Source organism: Ursus americanus, chromosome 6, assembly GCF_024610735.1.
Source record: "Ursus americanus isolate L20-20 chromosome 6, mUrsAme1.1.p, whole genome shotgun sequence".
NCBI lineage: Eukaryota > Metazoa > Chordata > Mammalia > Carnivora > Ursidae > Ursus > Ursus americanus.
Window position 1 is genome coordinate 34,369,058 of NC_142132.1, and position 20,695 is coordinate 34,389,752.

Genomic DNA, 20,695 nt, shown 5'->3' on the forward strand with positions numbered 1-20,695 from the left:
CTCAGGACCCCATTTTCCCAGAAGGACACAAAGACATGCTTTTTGTAGACGGAGATCTTAGGGATATACATCTCTGCAAGTCTGGCAGCAAAATCCAGTGTTGCTGAAGCCCTGAAATAAAATTTAGTATTTTATAAATATACCATAATATCTTAGCTGTCATCCTGGGAGCTGTCAGCTATCTTAGTACAGTCTTATGGTAAAGTATATTTTATTTGACACATAATCATAGACTGAGAGCAAATCTGGAACTTAACTTTGTCAACATAACACCAGCTATCACTTGAAACTTTAGAACAGTTCAAAATATTTTTCACATTTATTTTCTTGTAGTTTTTATTCTTTTGCTGAAGGATTTGAAGCCAAAAAATTTAGTAAGATCAAGGAGGGAAAAACAAAACCAAAGAACTACCATAAGCTAAGTATTACAAAGAACCAAAAAAAGTCCTTCTAGGTCTCAAGGTATAAAACTGCACAAGTGGGCAGAAATGTTTTGTATATACAACCTATTTACCATTTACAAAGACAACATAGATTTATTTTTATTTTTTTAAGAGATTTTTATTTGAGAGTGAGAGACAGCAGGAGAGAGAGCAAGCAAAGGGGAGGAGCAGAGACAGAGGGGGAGAGAGAAGCAGGCTCCATGCTGAGCACGGAGTCCAACATGGGGCTCGATTCCAGGACCCTGGGATCATGACCTGGGCTGAAGATAGACACTTAACCAACCGAGCCACCCAGGCACCCGATAACATGGGTTTAAATAGTAATTATGAAATGTTCCAGATATGCTACCATAAAGATACAGAAAAGCTAATATAAATAAATATACACAGCATAATTCAAGTATACACAGGTCACATCCTGTCTTGCATGGAAGAGAAACTCCTGATTGCCAGTGGAAGTATAAAAGCCTTTTCTCACCATATTAGCATGTGTGGTTATCACTTTCAAAATTCTCTAAAAAACATATAAAGTAATTCTTTTCCTTGGACAGTGGGGTCCTAACTTTCATGGGATGAAAATTTAAAAGTAAAAATCACATATAACCAAAATTATCTTTTAAATACTAGGAACACACTCAGTTATTCACACTATGAGACTAAGAGAGAAAAAAAAGAAGGGTAAACTATCTCCCATATTACACAAAGTGGCAAAACACATGCATTACTTTTTTCTCTATTTACTTTTTTCTTTTTAAACTGTATGTATTTAGATAAACTTGTATGAGTCAAATTATTCCTGCAGTGTAACCCCACTGAATATTAGCTGTAAGTTCAGTGATTTTAATGGCCCATTCCCGAGGATTTTCATTGCAGCTAAGGAAACTGAACCAAAACGTGCACCTGCACTAAAACAAACGTGCACTGTGTCAATTTCATGAATGAAACTTGTAAAAAATGTTATGTACTCAATTTTCTCCCAAATTCTTGTATTGGCTCTAACCATCAGTACCTTAGCATGTGACTGTATTAGGAGATAAGATCTTTAAAGAGGTAATCAAGTTAAAATGAGGATGTTAGGGAAGGCCCTAATCCCACCTGACTGGTGTCCTTATAAAAGATTAGGACATACAGTCAGAGAAACCAGGCATGTGCACATAACAGACAAAAGGCCAAGTGAGGACACAGTGAAAAGGTGGCCATCTGCAGGCGGAGAAGAGAGGCATCAGGGAAACCAATGTTGCCACTGCCTTGATTTCCGCAGCTGTGAGAAAAGAAATTTAAGTCACCCAGTCTGTGGTACCTTGTTACGGTAGGCCTAACTAATTAATATAACAACTCTGGCAATAGGTTTATGTAACTTCTGAAAGTCTTAAGATTTTTTTTCTGCTTGTGCTTAACAGCTGTCATAAGAAGAATGAAAAGCTTTAACTTCTCATGAGGAAGGCTGGCTCAAGAAGGCTGATTTTTCAAGTTTCTATAGCCAAAACTCACTCACCAAAGAGGATTTAAAACTATGGTGACTGGAATAGAGATTCCAAAGCACTATAGTGACTGGCAGAGTCTTTTCCCATTATTCTTACTCCAGGTAATGCACCAGCACTAAAGTGACCACGAAACACAGCTGGCCTATACACACACACTCAGGTGTAATGGTGGCACTAGGAGATATTTGAGCTGCATCTTTTCAGTTTACTTTCAGGAAATATTTTCCTTTGGTATAATGAACCTTAGACGTCACCAGCTTAAATCTGTGAAACTTCATTCACTTACCTGCTAAATGTAAGGGGGTTGAATGTCGGCCTTGGGTATCACGGCAATTTACATTATCAGGAGAAGACAACTTCTTTACTCTGGCTAAACAACCCTTCTTGGCAGCATCTAACAAAGCTGCATCTCCCCTAAGTAGATCTTGGATATCTGTATCTCCATCTTTAACAAGATCCAAAGGGGTATTTCCATCTCTGTTTTTCTTTGTAGGATCTGCACCATGCTGGGCATGTGAAAAACAGACAAAGAGGAATGGCTTAAGTTTGCCCTTAGTCTATGAGAAAATAGTCAATGGAACTACAGTAAAAAAACCTATTTTATACTGAGAGACTCTACCTTCAAGGTTGACATGTTTGTTATATTTAATTTAGTACACGGAAAATTATAATGAAAAGAATACAGAGGCAGTTAAATATTACTGGGTTTTTATAATGCAACTTATTATTATTATTCTTGTTTTTTAAAGTAGGTTCCATTCCCAGCGCAGGGCTCGAAATCATGACCCTGAGATCGAGTCGCATGTTCTACCGACTGAGCCAGCTAGGAGCCCCTATAATGCAATTTAGTTAAAATTTTAACTACATTCAAAATAAGGCAGAATTTCATAAACAACTTATTTTCATGTATGTTATTTTTAGTTTTCATAAACCCTGAAACAAAGTATAAATTTAACGTATTTTTTTTTAATTTAACATATTATTAAGTAAGTGCTATGCCCAAAGTGGGGCTTGAACTCACGACCCTCAGATCAAGAGTTGCATGAGCTACTAAGCCAGCAAGTGCCCTAACTTTTGTTTTTACTGTAAAATATGTACACGGCTACCTGTATTAAACCAGTACTATCAATCTTATTAGTGCCAAATAAATCTGCCTTATAAATTACATAATCCATCAAATATTTTGAGGTTAAAGTACTATATAGAAAATTAGGATAATAATCAGAAAACTGTTACTTGATGATAGCTGACTTTTTCATACAATAATAAATCTATGTGTGGTAAACATCCCCGTAGATTAAAATATTGTGTTCATGACATTTATTCTGAAATCTAGGTAGAGAATTAGATAGCTTTGCTTCATACCCCTTTACCAGTTTAAGTTTATATTGAAAGTTACAAGAAATATAAACACCTATGTAATAAACCATGTCTACAGTAAATACTTAAATATACCTGGAGCAGGAGTTTGCAAATTTCGTATTTTCCTTTTGCTGCAGCTTCATGTAAAGGTGTAAATTTCCATAAATCAGCTACATTAACTACTGCTCCATGCTTAACAAGAAGTTCTGCAACTTCATAATGTCCATAAGAACATGCATTGTGCAAAGGTACAAGGCCTCTGAAAAGAAAAATTACATAAGCAATGCAACACAAAGATATGTTTAATTAAGATAACTGCATATAGCTGATAAATTTCTTGAACTGCATAAAGGATCACACTGCTTATATTTTATAGAAACTCAATTTATTGAAAGCAGAAATGGAATTGTTTTCGGAGGGTGTGGGGAGGAAATTTTAAAAATACATATTTTTTTCTTTTTGGTGGGAGCAATAGTAAAGTGATAGCACGAAGCTCCCCAAGAGGGAGGGGACCTGAGAGGGTTGCCCTAAAAATATTTTAAATTGGAGAGAATATAACAAACACCTATACTCGATCTAGAATGGAGGGGTATTGTGTGTGTATATTTTAAAGATTTGATTTATTTATTTAGAGAGAGAGTGAACACAGGAGTGGGGGGGGGAGGCGGGGAGAGGGAGAGAGAAAATCTCAAGCAGACTCTGGGTGGAGCTTGATTCCCTGACCCCAAATCATGACCTGAGCTGAAACCAAGAGTCAGACACTTAACCGACTAAGCCACCCAGGCACCCCAAGAACTGTATATTTTTTTAAAAAAGTAATTTTAAGATAAACTGGAAGAATTCAAATATCTTCAATGCAAACTGAAAAATTTACTTAATATTAAAAATCAATCACACTAATCTCCTTAGTCATTGTAAGACTATAAGGCATTATGCAAATAAGTCTTTATATAAATGCTAATCATCATAAAATCTTAACTGAAATTAAGAAGCTACATTTAAACCAGTGTTAGGTAACAGACTTTCCTAAAAACAAATGACCTACCAACTATCATAAAATTACCAAAAAAATGTTTTTTCCAGATTTTCCTAAAAAGGTCAGGTAAAGGAAAAGAGGCCATGGCAATTGTCGGTACTTGCCCTTTATCTTTAGCGTGCACATCAGCTCCGTGTTGCAGCAGATACTCCACCACAGACACCCGATTGTAGCCAGCTGCAAAATGGAGCGGCGTTGACTGACGCCCTTCAATGTCTCTGCAGTTGACACTCTGAACAGTACACAGTTTCTGCAGGATGGAATACAGTATACACACGACGCTACAGTCTGATTTGTTTTCATTCATTTAGTAGAGATTTCAAACGTCTGATTTAATTTCTTGTCTCATTGAATCAGTATTCTCAGAAACTACTTATTCTTATTTCACCTTGTCATTTTTTGGGAATCCCTGTGGTCCTCTTATCTATGCCTGTATTATCTTTTGCTTAAGTTAGTGGGTAAATTTTATCATTATCACTACTACTATTTACATAAAGGTAATCTAAAGTACCAATTATCAGCATTCTAACTTCCATTTTGTGACACATGTAAGTAGAGGTATGCTGGATCCTGGGGTTTGTTAAGAATGCAGACTCTCAGACCCCCATCTGAGTCAGAATCTGCATTTTAACGAGATCCCTAGATGATCTGTAAGCACATTAAAGTTTAAAAAGTTCTGCTGTAGACCAGCAGTTCTCAAATTTTCATGTGCACTGGGTCCTGCCTCCAGATTTTCTAATTTAGTGTGTCTGGGGTGGGGCCTGAGAACTTGCATTTCTAACAAGTTCCTAGGTGATGCTCGTAGTCAAGGAACTACACTTACAATCCTTGGGAAAACTAAGAAAATAGTCAAATACTTATTTGTGTTCTTTGGTTTAGATGAGGAAGCCTGGCTGAGAAAAAGCTTTAAGAATAACACTTTTATTCATGCTTGTATGAAAAGTACAAATGTTTGGGGAAGAAAAGCAACATAAATAAAAAATCATGGTGCTCAAAAAAAGTTTAAGGACTATCAATAGTAGTAAAAAGTCCCCTATCCCTTAGGGATAACCTAAGCCTAATAAATCAATGGAGGTAGCTATCTGTGGGTTTAACTTCAAGGGGTTTAATTATTGGACTAGTAAAGCTTTTTTATACTTCCTAAACAAGAGGCTGTTTGATATACAGATTCAGGGTCCCGTCTGAGACAGTATTTCATGGCTTTGAAGTTGGGCTCTAGGAATGAATTTTTTTTTTTTTTTAAAGATTTTATTTATTTATTTGACAGAGAGAGAGAGAGACAGCCAGCGAGAGACGGAGCACAAGCAGGGGGAGTGGGAGAGGAAGAAGCAGGCTCACAGCGGAGGAGCCTGATGTGGGACTCGATCCCATAACGCCGGGATCACGCCCTGAGCTGAAGGCAGACGCTTAACCGTCTGTGCCACCCAGGCGCCCCAGGAATGAGTATTTTTAATACATGTGCCAAGTGCTGCTAGGTTGGGTACTTTTCACCAGCCACTTTACTTCCTACTTCTCAGTTTAGTTTTCTGTACTCTGAGACAAGTTTTCTAATACTTAGAAGTATCTAGCATGATGGATCACCACTAAACAAACTGAGCACATAATTTAGTGTTCATTGGGTAATATGCAGATGTTACTGTCCCAGTAATTCACACCAAACCCCCCGTCTACAGATAGATACTGGCTAGAAAGGTTGTGGAGATAAATTACTATCAAGTGAATTCTTTTCTTAACATTTTTTAAGGCAATCTCTACACCCAAGGTAGGGCTTGAACCCACAACCCTTAAGAGGCACACACCCCACCGAGCCAGCCAGGTGCCCCGCCATCAAGTGATTTTAAAAGCAGGGGTAAGTGAAGATGGCTCATTCACAGAGAACGAGGGAGAAAGGACAAGCTTCCTCAATCCATTACTGAGCATCATTTCGTTCCTCAAGTCCCAATTCCTGCCCCAGCTCTTTTATTTCTTCCTCGAGACGCCTAATGAAAACAAAGTCTAGCCTTCAATATTATATATAATGAATACAGCTCTATGCTCTTTAACACATGTACGTGCACGAACGTCTGAAATTTTTACCCCCCCAAACAAAAAAATCAGCTAGTTGCCCTTTAACTAATTGCCTTTCATTTTTAAATTAATTTTCCAGAAAAAAAAAATCAGCTCACTATTTTCAACTCAAGTAACTTGTTTTTCCACAAGTCAGCAGTATTTAGTAATAGAAACCAAATCTTCCTTCCAGTATCTTATTAACCTCCCACTTAAGGGAATGAGAATGTAAATATAAATTACGTCAAACAATAAGATTCCATTATAATGGTTTTTTTCTTTGAAAAATGAGATTATTTAAAAAATAAAATCTTAAGTTACTTGGAGATGATTGTACTATCTACATAAAAACGCAGTAGGAAAAGATCACATGGACTTTTAAATCAATTTCCCCAAATCTCTTTATTTAAAAGGACAGTGAATAAGTTTCCTCAGAGCTCAAGTTCAGCTGAGACCAATGTATTTCATTCTCAGAAAATCTAAAATTGACTTTGTGTGGTGGGTCTGTTCAGGATTGAGGACACCAAATAGAAATATCGTGAAATTGCTTCATGTAGCTACTCCTGTCACAAATCAATAAATTCAGATTTTTATAAAATTTATTACAAGTCATTGTTCCCTCAAATAGGACCAGCACTATTTTTGAAAAAGTCCAGGGGCAAGGTGGGGGGAGGGATGGCAGAATATAACAAAGCTTTTTTCTCCCTGCTAGCTTTGGGAATTAAAATAACACTACAATAAAATGGAAAAAAAACCCGAAACCCCATTGCATTACTGAAGAATTATTTCATTCATAAAACATGTTGAGTTAATTTTAATCTATATTAGTTGAATGGAAAAGTAGTCTTGCTCTTTCAAAACGTTAGGCTTCTGAGTTATGTACTGGGATATACAACTTCTATAGGTAACAGAAGTATCTGGTACAGGCACTAAGACATTACATATCACTCTACGGTAAAAAGTAAAGGAAAATCTGAGGAAGGGTTATTCTACGGAGGATAACCCCAGGAGTTGGGCCCTGTAAGAGCTGAAGTTGGCTAGATGAACTGAAGATTACTAGGAGACAGCAGCTCTGAAAAGTGGCAACACAGTGGTAGAGAGAGCAAAGAAATAAAAACAGAAGAAATACATCGACACAGTGACACACTGTTTAGTTCTTCATCCCTTTCCTGTTCTATGTGTCGTACGTAAACAATGGACAATTTGATATTATTCTTTTAAGGGGACAAATAGGTCATTAAATGAAACTTATTTCCATAAACATGCACTTTATTTAAATTTGTGATTGTGAAGTATTTACTGAGATGCACGTGAAACTAAAAAGTTTCTTCCACTGAACAATGATTCTTACTTGCGGAGAACTAGATTATCATTATTTACCTTTAAAAACAAGGCACATATAAATAACTAGGCTCTTCATTAAAATAGTAGAGATTCATTAAACACTGAAAGTAAAAACCCAAAGTTAACAAAAACATAAGACCATATCTTACTTTTACAGTTTCTACATCGCCAGCCTTTGCAGCTTCCAGCAACTGTCTGTCTGCCTCTGAATTACCCAATGGGATACCCTCTAAAAAGAGAAGGAAAGAGTGATTAAAACTCCCATGGAGAAGGCAGGACCAGGCTTTAAGAGAGGCATCTTATCTCAAAGTAAAGTTCTTTTACAGTTTGGTAGATTATATAGTAAATCTCCACAGCAGAGGAAAACCAGAAAGACTTTGTTAAAAATTTTTGTGAGACAAAAAAAGATTTTTGGGGGAAACACTTCATGTATATACATATAAATAAGCAAAATGTATGTAAATGTGAACAATAAATGAGATTTAAACAATAAAATGGAATATAAAACTGATGAAAGATGGCATGTTCTACAACCAAGGACACTGGATGGTGGAAAAGCTTTAAATCAGGAGACCAATGGCCAGAAACCTAACCATGGGTCTGCCCTTAACTAGCTATCAGAACTGGGGCAAGGGGCCTTAGATTTTTTCAGTTCTAAAAAGAGAAAAGAGAGACTAGGAGATAACTAAAGTCATGTTCAGGTCTGAAATTCTGCTTTATAGCTCATTTAAAATTTCACAAGAAAGGAAGAAAACATGTACCTTTATATCTTAGAACAAAATAAACTCCAATGGATTAAAGACTTAAGAATAAAAAAATTACACCTTAAAAATACCAGAAGAAAATATAAGTGAATATTTTTATACCTGGAGTAAAAAAGCATCTTAGAGTAGTACACTGAAGGCAAAACCAATATTGATTTGGAAAAATATGTCAGGCAATAACATAACATTAAACAAAGTTATAAGGCAAATAAAAAATGGAAAAAAATATTACAACATATTATCTTAAAAATGCAAATTAAAATAATGAGATCCTGGGTTTTTCTTTTTCATCCATTAGTGGGCAAAGAGGAAATGGGGGAGCTACACTGACAATATTTCTTTTCTTTTTTTTTTTTTTTTTTAAAGATTTTATTTATTTATTCATTCGACAGAGATAGAGACAGCCAGCGAGAGAGGGAACACAAGCAGGGGGAGTGGGAAAGGAAGAAGCAGGCTCTCAGCGGAGGAGCCTGATGTGGGGCTCGATCCCATAACGCCGGGATCACGCCCTGAGCCGAAGGCAGGCGCTCAACCGCTGTGCCACCCAGGCGCCCCGACACTGACAATATTTCTATACTCTGCGTTAAAAAAAAAGCATTACTTCTGAAGTTCACAGATACACATTCACCAAACGTTAAGAATCATAATACCTAGTGCTGACAAACAGGTCTTGTCACATGCTGTTAGTAGGAGTATAAAATGGTACTTAACAACCTTTCTAGAAGATGATTTAACAATTACAGGTTATCTGTAAGTTGACCTGGAAATTCTACTTTGACAATTTACTCTAAGAAATTAGCTTGAGGGGCACCTGGGTGGCTCAGTCAGTTAAGCATCTGCCTTCAGCTTAGGTCATGATTCCAGGGTCCTGGGATCAAGTCCTGCATCAGGCTCCCTGCTCAGCAGAGAGCCTGCTTCTCCCTGTCCCTCTGCTGCTCCCCCTGCTTGTGCTCTGTCAAATAAATAAAATCTTAAAAAAAAACAAAACAAAAAACTAGCTGGAAAGGTAAGAAATTGCACTTAACACAAAACTAGTAAGACTGTAATCCTCCATCACGAGGCAACTGAATAGGACTGGTGTTATAACCCCAAAACTGACACTGAAACAAATGTGTGGTATATGAGGAACTAAAGGGAATCCTGAAAGAGTCTTGTAGTTAGTTCAGTTTTGGCAGGTTCCAGGTTGTTTTGTCAACCTGCCTTCATCTATTCAGTGCTTTTCTCAAAAGGTGGTTTCCAGATCACAGGCATAAGGATCATCAAAAATGACTGTTAAAGATACAACAGGCTTGACTGGTTCTATTTCTTCTTATGTGAGCTTTCAGATGTCAAAGTCACTTTAAAATTTATTGGACCAGATTTCTAGGGTGAAATGTATAACTTATGCAAAATGTATAGATATTTGATCTAGATATTTAAAAATATAATGAACATGCATGTATTCAATAGTTAAATATGTTTTGGTAAGTCAAATAGTTGGTTACCTTATATAAAAATTCTACATGCCTTATATATAAAGGACCTTTGAAGAGGCAGGGCCAGTCTTTAGAGTATTATTTATCATTATGGATGCTCAATTGAGAAAGACCTACCTTTTTATGTTTTCCTGTCTTTAAACTATTACATCTTTAACACTATCTAGATAAAAACTTAAGAGCCAGCTATTAGAGAAATTAGGCAGATGCTTCTGGAACAAAATCTTAGTAAGATTTAATGACATTTCAAAAACTGAGTATAATGAATTAAGAAGTAACAGCCAAATATTCTACATTTTCTTTTTATTACCAACTTCTGCATAGTATGTGAAAAGAACTATTTTTATTTTTAAAGTTTTATTTAAGTAATCTCTACACCCAAAGTGGGGCTCAAACTCCCGACCCTGAAATCAAGAGCTGCATGCTCTTCCGACTCAGACAGCTAGGCACCCCTATGTGAAAAAATTTAAAGATTAATTTTTCAAAGTTGATTTCACGAAAGCACTTAATACCTTGAAGAAGTTGCTGCACGTTTTCATTTCCCATCTGTAAGGCAGTAAAGCCCTGAAGGGATATGATGTTCGGATCACACCCATAGCTCAAGAGTAGGCGGCAGGTTTGCAGATGACCACAGTGTGCAGCTCTGTGCAGAGAAGTCTGACCGAGATTATCCAGAGCATTAACCTTAACAGTGCAGAAAAAGCTAAAATTAGCCTGTAAATCAAAATTTAAAACCATCCAATCATGTATTTAACGCCTGCTACTAAAATTTAAAAATCCCAATTATTCTCTAATGAAACCTATTATCCAGTGCTAAAACAAGTGTTTTTGCTCAAATATAGAGCATATATTCACCAGTTTATTAAGGCTGATTTTAGAAAAGAACCCTTTTTGGATTAAGAGCAGGTGTTGAATAACAGTTGTGTTTGGCATTAAAGTATTAGTATATTTACTGCATTTAAAGGTAGACATTGCCTAAGAAAGTTTAATCCGTGTGTTTTTATGGAACTCTGAGGTTCTGAAATGTGGTGACTATCCCAAGATAGACAACAGTAACAAAGCCGGAGACTAAATTAGCATTAAAACATTTATTCTTACTGGCTTAGTTTACTTTTTTAATCATGTAAAATATAATCTGTATAGATAAATATATTATGTTCTATTCACACAACAGAATACTTTTAAGCAATAAAAAGGAACAAGTGATTGGTACGTGGATCAATCTCCAAAACAAACAGAGGAGAAAGCCTTACAGAAGAGTATGCATTGTACAATTCCACAGATGTGAAGGCCTAGAACAGGCAAATCTAATCTACACAGGAAATAAATGAAATGGTTGTTGCATCTAGGGGTGGAGATTGCCTTGGATGGGGCCTTGCCTCTGCCATGAAATAACATTCTATACCTTGATGAGTTTTGGTAGCACAGGTGTATACATTAGTCAAAATCTAGCAAATGTACATTTAAGATTTGTGCATCTCACTGCATGTAAGTTTTGCACCCCCAAAAAAACTGTAAATAAATACTGACCTCTAGATGATGCCTACATGGAAGTATTTAAGGAAAAGTGCATAGCAATTTGCAAATTACTTTGAAATGTGTAGTAGGTATATATACATTTATGGATAGATAACAGGAGAAACTGATGAATATGTAGTAAGACAATATAGTAAAATGCTAATTCCACCATCTAATCTCCACCTGCACTCTTCCCCACCAGGTAAGTAATTTTCCTAAACGTAAGTGAGAAATTAAGTTCCTCAGTAATTAACCCTGTGGCCACTACTGTGATCTGAGACATAGTCCAATTCATATTCATGGAATTGGAGAATATTTGAACAGGAATATAGTAAGACTTTCTCAATGAAACCAAAACTGGATTATAAATTGCTAGTCTCCAAGCTTAGGGGACTTGAAAATTGATTTAAAATGTTCAGGACAATTAATCCACTTATTCACATACCCAAACTCACTGAAATGTGAAATACACCCACTTGAAAACTTTATTTGGGTACCACTTTGTGTTAAGATGTGGGTGACAAACTGGTCCTGCTTTGCCTGGGACTTCCCCGCTTTTAGTACTGACAGTCCTGTGTTTCTGGAAATCCCTCAGTTCCTGGACAAACCTAGATGGTTGGCCCCACTAGTCAGGACTGTTTCACTGAGTTTCACAACCGAGATTTAATACGCATCCAGATATTCTAGTAATGCACCACATGTATGAAAAAAAGCAATCAATGAAAAGTTACAGAACAGATAGACGAGATATGCCAAGCAGTCAAGCAGAATAAACTTTATTTTATTCAATAATTTACAATAGGAAAGACTGAGATTATACATTATCAAGAATTCCACCAAAGAGAAATTAGGACACTGAGAGGAAACACAAACAAGAAGTTGTAGAAAGAATTCTAAATGGTTCCATGAGTGGGAACCCAAGGAAAGACATGTCAGAAAACTATTCTGCAAAGCACCTTTAGGGAAGAGCCCTGGGGTCACCCAAGGGCTAAGGGTCTCTACTCCTTTCTTTTCCCTTCATTCAGAGCAGCTCCATTGTTACATAATGAATTTCTACTAAAGATTTTGTTTGGAAAAGGCAAGGATCCGTGGCTAAAACCTGTCAAAACTGTTGAATTAGGGGACTGTTATCTCTTCCAATCTGGGATGCCATGTGTATCTTTTACTGAGTAGTATTTTTTAAAGTTCCTAGGTAAGAAATGATGATTTCTAGCCTGATGAAAACATAATTATTTCAAGAATAAAATGCTTTGTATACAAATGCCAACTAAAGAACACTGACTTGGGAACTGTTTTCCATCAAATTATTATTATTTTTTTTAAAGATTTTTTATTTATTTATGTAACAGAGAGACAGCCAGCGAGAGAGGGAACACAGCAGGGGAGTGGGAGAGGAAGAAGTAGGCTCCCAACGGAGGAGCCCGATGTGGGACTCGATCCTGGCACGCCGGGATCACGCCCTGAGCCGAAGGCAGACGCTTAACGAGTGCGCTACCCAGGCGCCCCTCCATCAAATTATTTAAATAATTTATTTCCTTCTGTTCCAAGTCCTTTGGTTTAGTCACAGAAATAACAGAGCAAGACTGTGGCTGGGGCAAACAACAAGAGTTATCATGGTAGCCAAGGAACAGAAGACAAGAGTGAGAGAAGACTGGAGATGACTGGTCATAATCAGTGTGTTTCTAGCTGAGGATATTATGAAGAGTATTCCGTTACAAAAAGCCCTTAAGGATAACTTGACCAGTGGGGTGTGACTAAAAGAAATGGAGAAGGAAGGATATATAGGAAGCATGTATTTTTGAGTAAATCCTTAGGCTTTCTAGCAAAAAATCAAATAAAGTATCTGCTAGACTATTTTTAAGTATAGATTAACAGGAAAAAAGTAATACTTATGAGAGAGTAAACAGTTTAGGAAGCCAGGAGTTTCATCTGCTAAACAGAAAATAACTCATTGGATTACCAAAGATTACCAAAGAGGAAGTATACCTTTGCTTCATGTTTCACCACGACTTCAACAACGTCATTATGAGCTTTCTCAGATGCCACGTGGAGAGGAGTCAAGAATCTTAAAAAGAAAAAGTCATCCAATCAATGTATTTTCAAAAAAAAAAAGTGCCAATAATTTTTAATTACTAAAAGTAGACTTACTCTTTAGTTTTTTCATTGATGTTTGCTCCTTTTCTTAGCAACAGTTCACATATTTGCTTTCTTTTGGGGTATGGAGATGCGGCAGCACAATGCTAGATAATTTAAATTGCAGCATTAATCAAGGCCTATGTGTAACTAATTTTTACTTAAGAACATTTGTGTTTACAATCAAGAACAACTAAGAAGTTATTTAACTTTTCTTTCTTTCTTTCTTTCTTTCTTTCTTTCTTTCTTTCTTTCTTTCTTTCTTTCTTTTTCTTTCTTTCCCTCCCTCCCTCCCTCCCTCCCTCCCTCCCTTCCTTCCTTCCTTCCTTCCTTCCTTAAGATTTTATTTATCCATTTGACAGAGAGAGACAGCCAGAGAGAGAGGGAACACAAGCAGGGAGTGGGAGAGGAAGAAGCAGACTCCCAGCATAGGAGCCTGATGTGGGGCTCGATCCCAGAACGCTGGGATCGCGCCCAGAGCCGAAGGCAGATGCTTAACAACTGAGCCATCCAGGCACCCCTCTTTGTTTTATTTTTGACCTGACTTTGCTACTCAAAGACTTTCTATTGGATAGAACGTATAACAATTACCAAATTCTGGCCGGGTCTGCAAATCTTATTTATCAGAAATGTTACTAAATATTCTGATCAAGTTTTATAGTTGCCCTGTATCTTTAAAAAAGCCACTGCTGATGTGATGAAAATTTAAATTAATGTCACCAACACTCCTTTCAAAGCTATTCCCACATAGCATGGTGTCTATGTTATTTTTAAAAGTTTAATTAATAAAACAGTCCAAAGGTTGGAGTTTCTTTACATCAAGTAATAAAAGACACTCATCAGCTCTGGAGGCTGCCTGGTAACAGCACAGATCAAACAGCTGACAAGATTAGTATTTACTTCTTTCTCAACCAGTTGCTCAAATAGAATAAGGAGCTTGGATTACCTGTTTGTCAAAATCAATGGGAGAAGATGATATACTCTAAGCTGGAGTCTATAGCATCTATATCTATGGTATATCAAAGAGCAAAGGAGACAGGAGGTAGGGATTTGCTAGTTATACACCTAGAATGTATCTCATGGTCATGTCCCAAATCTTTGCATCCCCAATATTGGGGATGATAGTCATTTACAACAGGTGTTCAATAAATGTCTGGATGCATGAATGACTAGGTCAATGTAAAAATATGAAGTTAAACTGAAGCTTGGGAATTCATGGAATAAAAGTTCTGGATAACTGTTAAGTTGTTCCATACGCCTAAATACGCAGTACATATGGAATTTGTTCTCTTATTTTAACCTGTTGTTAATTGTAAAGCTTATCTGATCTTCATGACTTTGCTTCAGATTCATTCTTTGTTGTGGTTGCTGTCACCAAAATCATTTCTTTGCCTTCAATAAAACCATTTCTAATTGGTAAACATAGCTACTTTGGTATGTTGTGAGTATCTTCCCAGGACATCTATCGGGATAGTACACAGAATGCAAATCATTTATTTCCAAGAATTCCTGATCAGGCCCATTTCAAAATCGCACTCCTACTCCTCTGACCCATCCTGGAAACCTGAAAGACACTGCCCCTGCACCAAAACTATCCACCAATACCTAACTCCTAGTATGTCTTGAGGTTAATAACAAAAATAAGTTGTTTAATAGCAGAATATTTAGGGAGAGATAATATGTAGTATTAGCTTTTCAGACCAGAAAATTTTCCTGTCAGTCTTTCTAAATTTCTCTGCACCATCTTGATAATGTTGTGATTTTAAATTTGCACTAGCCTTTCTTAATAGTCTGCAGCTTTGCAATTTTTTTACTTGGACATTTTTTACAACTTAAGTTAGAAGAAGGCTTAATATGTTTTATAGATATGTTTCTACATAACCTTCACATAGTTTACATCATAGCATAAGGAAGAAAATTAACCAATAACCAAGAAAATTAATTACCTATAAAACATTAGGTAAGTAAGACTATGAGTTAAATTTGCCCTGAAACACACTGGTTTATTTAGGGTCCTCTTCCCTCCCCCACAGCACATTCTGCAATTCATACAGCAAGACTGATTTTGTTCCTTTTAAATTGCTATTTGGAGAGCCTGGGTGGCTCAGTTAAGTGTTGCTTTCGGCTCAGGTCATGATCCCAGGGTCCTGAGATTGAGCCCCGCACTGGGCTCCCTGCTCAGTGGGGAGCCTTGCCTCTTCCCCCAGTCTGCCCCTCCCCCTGCTCACATGCCCTCTCTCATAAATAAATAAAAATCTTTTTTAAAAAATTGGTATTTCTAAGGTAGTCTCTGATTACACCATTGCCTTCCTATCTTCCATCACTTTATCCCTACTAGCTCTCATTCTTCTCTGACTGCTTTTCTATAGACTGCCCAATTTTCATCTCCTTTGTTACAGCTCCACGGAAGTGTTATTACCTCTATCAGCGAAGTAGCCTCTATTCACATAGACACTTTATTTACATAGTATAGAGGGGATACATAGAGACTTCAGATCTAAATTTGAAAAAAATTATAATACTGGAAGGAAAACCAAGTGGTTGTTATATGGATGACAGAATTATTTTCTTTTTCATTACTTTCAGATGGTTTAAAATTCTCAATTACAAGCATTTATAATTTTTATAATAAGGAAACAATATGTACTATTACAATAATAAAAAAGCTACATATAACATACGCCAGTATATGAATGAAATTTTTTTTCTGGAAGGATACTCAAATGAATAATAGTACTGCCTTTTGGGGGGGTGAGATTGTCTATTTTTCTGTACTGCTTGACATTTTTTCTTTATATATGTTCAGGCATTTTTAAAACACAGATTTTTAAAAACAAATCTATTACTAGAAGTAGGACATTATGATTAGTTCAACATGTTTTTGGTTATTGCATCTTAAAAACTTCAATCTGAAATATTACCAATGCTGTTTCATGTGTTTGAGGATGCTTAAAATTCACCATTTCCAGAGAGAGATGTTTTTTGATTCGTGTTACATCAGCTTCCCGTGCAGCCTGCAGCAATGAGTGGCCTTTAAACTCATCTAGATGAAGAGAAAAACATGTCAATTGATGGGACTTAGCTAGTAAAAGATACTTAGCATTTTTTTGAAAATTATTTTCAAAATAATCTGACCAAAATAGTCAAATAAAAGCTCTAAAGATATTCTCCAAATATAACCCCCCAAGAGACAGTGCTATACCAGTTTCCCTCAGTTATGATATAATTTATCCCTAAACATATACACAGATTTAGCTGATGGCCAACTCAGGGTCTATTTTGGTCTGTAGAAATCTGGAGTACTGCAATATATTACCAGACCAGAGAGTTCTAAGAATTTTCCAAAGCAGAGAACTTTTCTCAGTAAAGAAATAAAACAAAGCGTGATCAATCGTTCATACACTAACATCATGGTGGTAGCAGATGATTTTGCTCACACATCAGAGAACTAGTGGCTAGAAAACTGAATATTTCCAAGAACCACCTACTGATGAATAAATGAAAGAGTATTTTCTCAAGATTCCTCTTCTACTCATCAGATTTGTGAAACCACCCATTATCCTTTATTGTTTCAGAATAATACAAATTTAATACAAGTTTCCTATCAATGTACAACAATACTGTATCTGAACTAGGTGGTTATTTCTCACTACATTTACTTCAGTTACAGACAGAAAACCAAAGAACTGCCAGATACCAAAGAATATTAGATGGTTAAGATCTGGGGACCATGTTTACAAGACAGCGATCCTACGAATAACAAGGCAGACTAATAAGAAACTCACACCAAAGATGGGAACAAAACGCAAATTCATTCTTTTCAAAAACATACCATCTCATTTAACTTGACTTGAAAAAAAAATACAAATATATTTTCTTTTCATAGCATCTTAACAGTAGAATGAGTAGAAACCTCCAGATGACTAAATATGCTAGTATGAACAATAGATACCCACGGGTAAGGAAAATTTTCCATTATTTAAAAATTTCTAAAAACAAATGAGAAAGAACAAATTTTTAGTTTGTTGGTATTTTAATATCCTGGTTGAACATTCATCATTTTATACTCACATGATAATCTTTCTTTTAACTGCGGCGTGGGAGCCAAATCTATAGCACTTTTATTATGACAATTCACCAGTGTTGGATCTGCACCATAACTTAGGAGAAGAGAACACACTTCAACCCTGTTCTTTGAAGCTGCCTCATGAAGAGGAGTGAATTGCCACAAGTCCATTGCATTTACACAGGCACCATGCTGAGGGGTTGGAAGGGGGTGGGAGGGTAAAGCATATATTTAGTGTTCAATTTTTAAAGAGAATTTAGAATTATTAGTACTGTGTAATTTAACATCATGCAAGCTTAAACAGGCTATATCTTAAAAGTTCACTTTTTAAACCTATTATTTCGGAAATACATTTTTTCCCTATGGAAAACCAGTAGCTGGTTGCTAGGCTTATGTACAGGGGCCTTACTTAACTCTTTTATTGTTAAAAACAGTTAAGAATGAAGCTTTAGATTTAACTTGCACCTTTTCTAAGTTTCTCCCTTTTCTGAGGTACAATTTACATACAATAAACACAGTTCTTTTATATTGTACATATACATACATATATATAAATATATATATATACACACACACATAGATCTCCATGATACCATCATCCAATTCAAGATATAGGACACTTTCATTACCCCAGAATGTTCCCTCACGTTCCTTTTATAGATAATTCATGCCCCCATTCTGTTAGCACCACATTAGATTTATGTTCTTGAACTTCATGAGAATAGAATAACACAGTATGTACTTTTGTGTCTACCTTCCTTCACACACCATGTTTCTGAGATTCATCCATGTTGTTGTATCAATAGTTATTATTGAATAGTATTCCACTGTATTGATGGACCATAATTCACTTACCCATCATCCTGTTGATGGGCATTTGGACTATTTCTTTTTGACTATTTTGAATAAGGCGTTATGAACATCCATCTGTAAGTCTCTTTATGGACACATGCTATGTCCCTAGGCACGGAACTGCTGGATGGATGATACATTAGATACAGGTTTACTTTTATTAGAAACTGACAAATAGTCTTCTAAAGTAGCTGTATTATTATTTTTAAAGTGGCTGTAGTATTCTTACACTGCCTTCATCAGTATTTGAGTTCTAGTGTTCCTCCATCTTTGTTAATACTTGGTATTTGTTAGTCTTTTTAATTTCAGCCATTTCCAAGTATTGGAGAAGTCATTCTAGCTCAATCTCTCATCTCTCACAATTCCTTCCCATAGCATTCCTGCAGATGGCAAATGAGCTACTCACTCTTTTAGTACTTTCAGTACTAATTCTCAACTAACATGACTTTTCATAATTACTAGATAACTCATCTTATTAGAAGTTCTCTTCCACATTAAGTTAAATATGTATTTTAAACTTTGATCTACCAGTCTTCTTTGGAGCAAAAGAGATCAGTACTCTTGGCAATATCTGAAAGCAACTCTTACGTTTTTCTTTTTGAGTTTAAACACCTTCAGCTCCGTCACTCATCTTTCTTATCAGATGGTTTTAGATTTCCTTTCACCCTCATGGCCCTCAGCTAAATATGCTTCAGTTTAAAAGCTCCATTAAAGAAATTACTGAGTGCCTAGAATAACAACAGAGTCTCAATGTGTTCTGAGAAAAGTACTTTGCATCTGTTGTTACATTTGCTTTTGACACTATACTTCTACTACTGGCATAAAATCACCTTAGCTTCTTAAGCAACTACATCACGATTTATTTCTACAGTGTCCAGGTCATGAAAAGCAGTTAAGTGAATGTTTGCAGTTAAATGCCAGCTTCTGCTAGCCAACTGTTTAGCAAGGGTTGCCAACTGACTCAGTGTTGCCTACACCTCCTGCCTGTATTCCCTGTCTCTGTCTACTTGCCTAATCCAGACACTCCTGAGCCTGACTGCTCTGGTAACTGCACCCTCACCTCAGCTAACCTCTTCTATACATATGACCTCTAGTCAGCCTGCCATTCTTATTTACTGAACATCGGGTCTTAGGAAAACACCATTCAGTTGTCTGTAGGTCCCAATGCAATCTGTCTCATGTTTCGCCTTTATCCACGGTAACATTCCAAATGTTCTACTGAATTCAAGATTCAGTTTTACAATAAGAAAAGCATTACTGCTACAAATGTATAATGTTGTAGCTGCCTTATACATTTAAAAGGGTTTAGGGGCTACTCAGATTATCTAATCGTTGAAGTCATTTCTACGGGAAGATATTCCGTTGTAGCACATGCCAAAAAGCAAGCACGGAGGCACTGGAAACAAATATACTACCCATGACGGCTGCTGCTAGAAATGAGGAAAAGTATTAAGGGGCAGAATGGTGAAGAGTAAGAGAAGCCTCAAGAATGTGGTTAAATATATGTGTAGAAACTGGGGGACAAAAGGAAATAGGTGTGGGTAACATTCCTGTATCTACTCTGAAGGAGAGTATGTATCTTCTATTTTCATCCAACAGGGAGCAAAATAAGTTTGTTTTCAGTCCTGGGAGGGTGTTTGTTAAACAAGAGCCTCCCAACATATTGGAAGAAGCGCAGCTTACAAATGAGCCTTCTGCAACCCAAAGTATAACTGGGAAGATCTTGCAAATGTAACAACTGGTTTTAATAATATATATGAATCACTAAAAATTGCTTTCTGATATTTTCAAGAATTTTGAAACTTCACCGTTAGCCACAAATTACAGCATCACTTCAGGTGCTATTCACAAGATGACAGTGCTATTTTATATTTAAAATCTTAAAGTATCTCAAAAATCTCAAAGCAGTCAAATGTTTGACCTATCAATCATCTACATCTTATGATTATACATATTCCTTCTATATCTACCCATCCACCAAGCACTAAAAACACATAGTAAACAGGTATATAATGTATTTCAAATGATTTTATATAATTCTAAGAAGAACAGAAGGGAACTAACCTTGACCAGAAGCTCAGTTACTTCATAATGACCATAAGAACAGGCATTGTGTAAGGGCACCAGATCACTACAATAGGGGGGGAAGGTGAAAAGAAGCTTGTGTTAATA

At 36.4% G+C, this 20,695-nt stretch overlaps 1 protein-coding gene across 2 annotated transcripts in view; it reads right to left on the reverse strand.

The window, feature by feature from the left end:
• The window catches only part of TNKS2 (tankyrase 2), a 64,817-nt gene that overhangs the window by 21,144 nt on the left and 22,978 nt on the right, over positions 1 to 20,695 (reverse strand). For both annotated transcript variants that reach the window (XM_045809867.2, XM_045809866.2), the window contains exons 7-16: positions 20,588 to 20,654; positions 17,677 to 17,863; positions 16,527 to 16,648; positions 13,621 to 13,712; positions 13,459 to 13,537; positions 10,467 to 10,638; positions 7,865 to 7,944; positions 4,430 to 4,575; positions 3,383 to 3,548; positions 2,214 to 2,433 (exon numbers count right to left, since the gene is read on the reverse strand). In XM_045809867.2, coding sequence (XP_045665823.2) covers positions 2,214 to 2,433; positions 3,383 to 3,548; positions 4,430 to 4,575; positions 7,865 to 7,944; positions 10,467 to 10,638; positions 13,459 to 13,537; positions 13,621 to 13,712; positions 16,527 to 16,648; positions 17,677 to 17,863; positions 20,588 to 20,654 — 1,331 coding nt within the window. The remainder of the gene's footprint in view (positions 1 to 2,213; positions 2,434 to 3,382; positions 3,549 to 4,429; positions 4,576 to 7,864; positions 7,945 to 10,466; positions 10,639 to 13,458; positions 13,538 to 13,620; positions 13,713 to 16,526; positions 16,649 to 17,676; positions 17,864 to 20,587; positions 20,655 to 20,695) is intronic.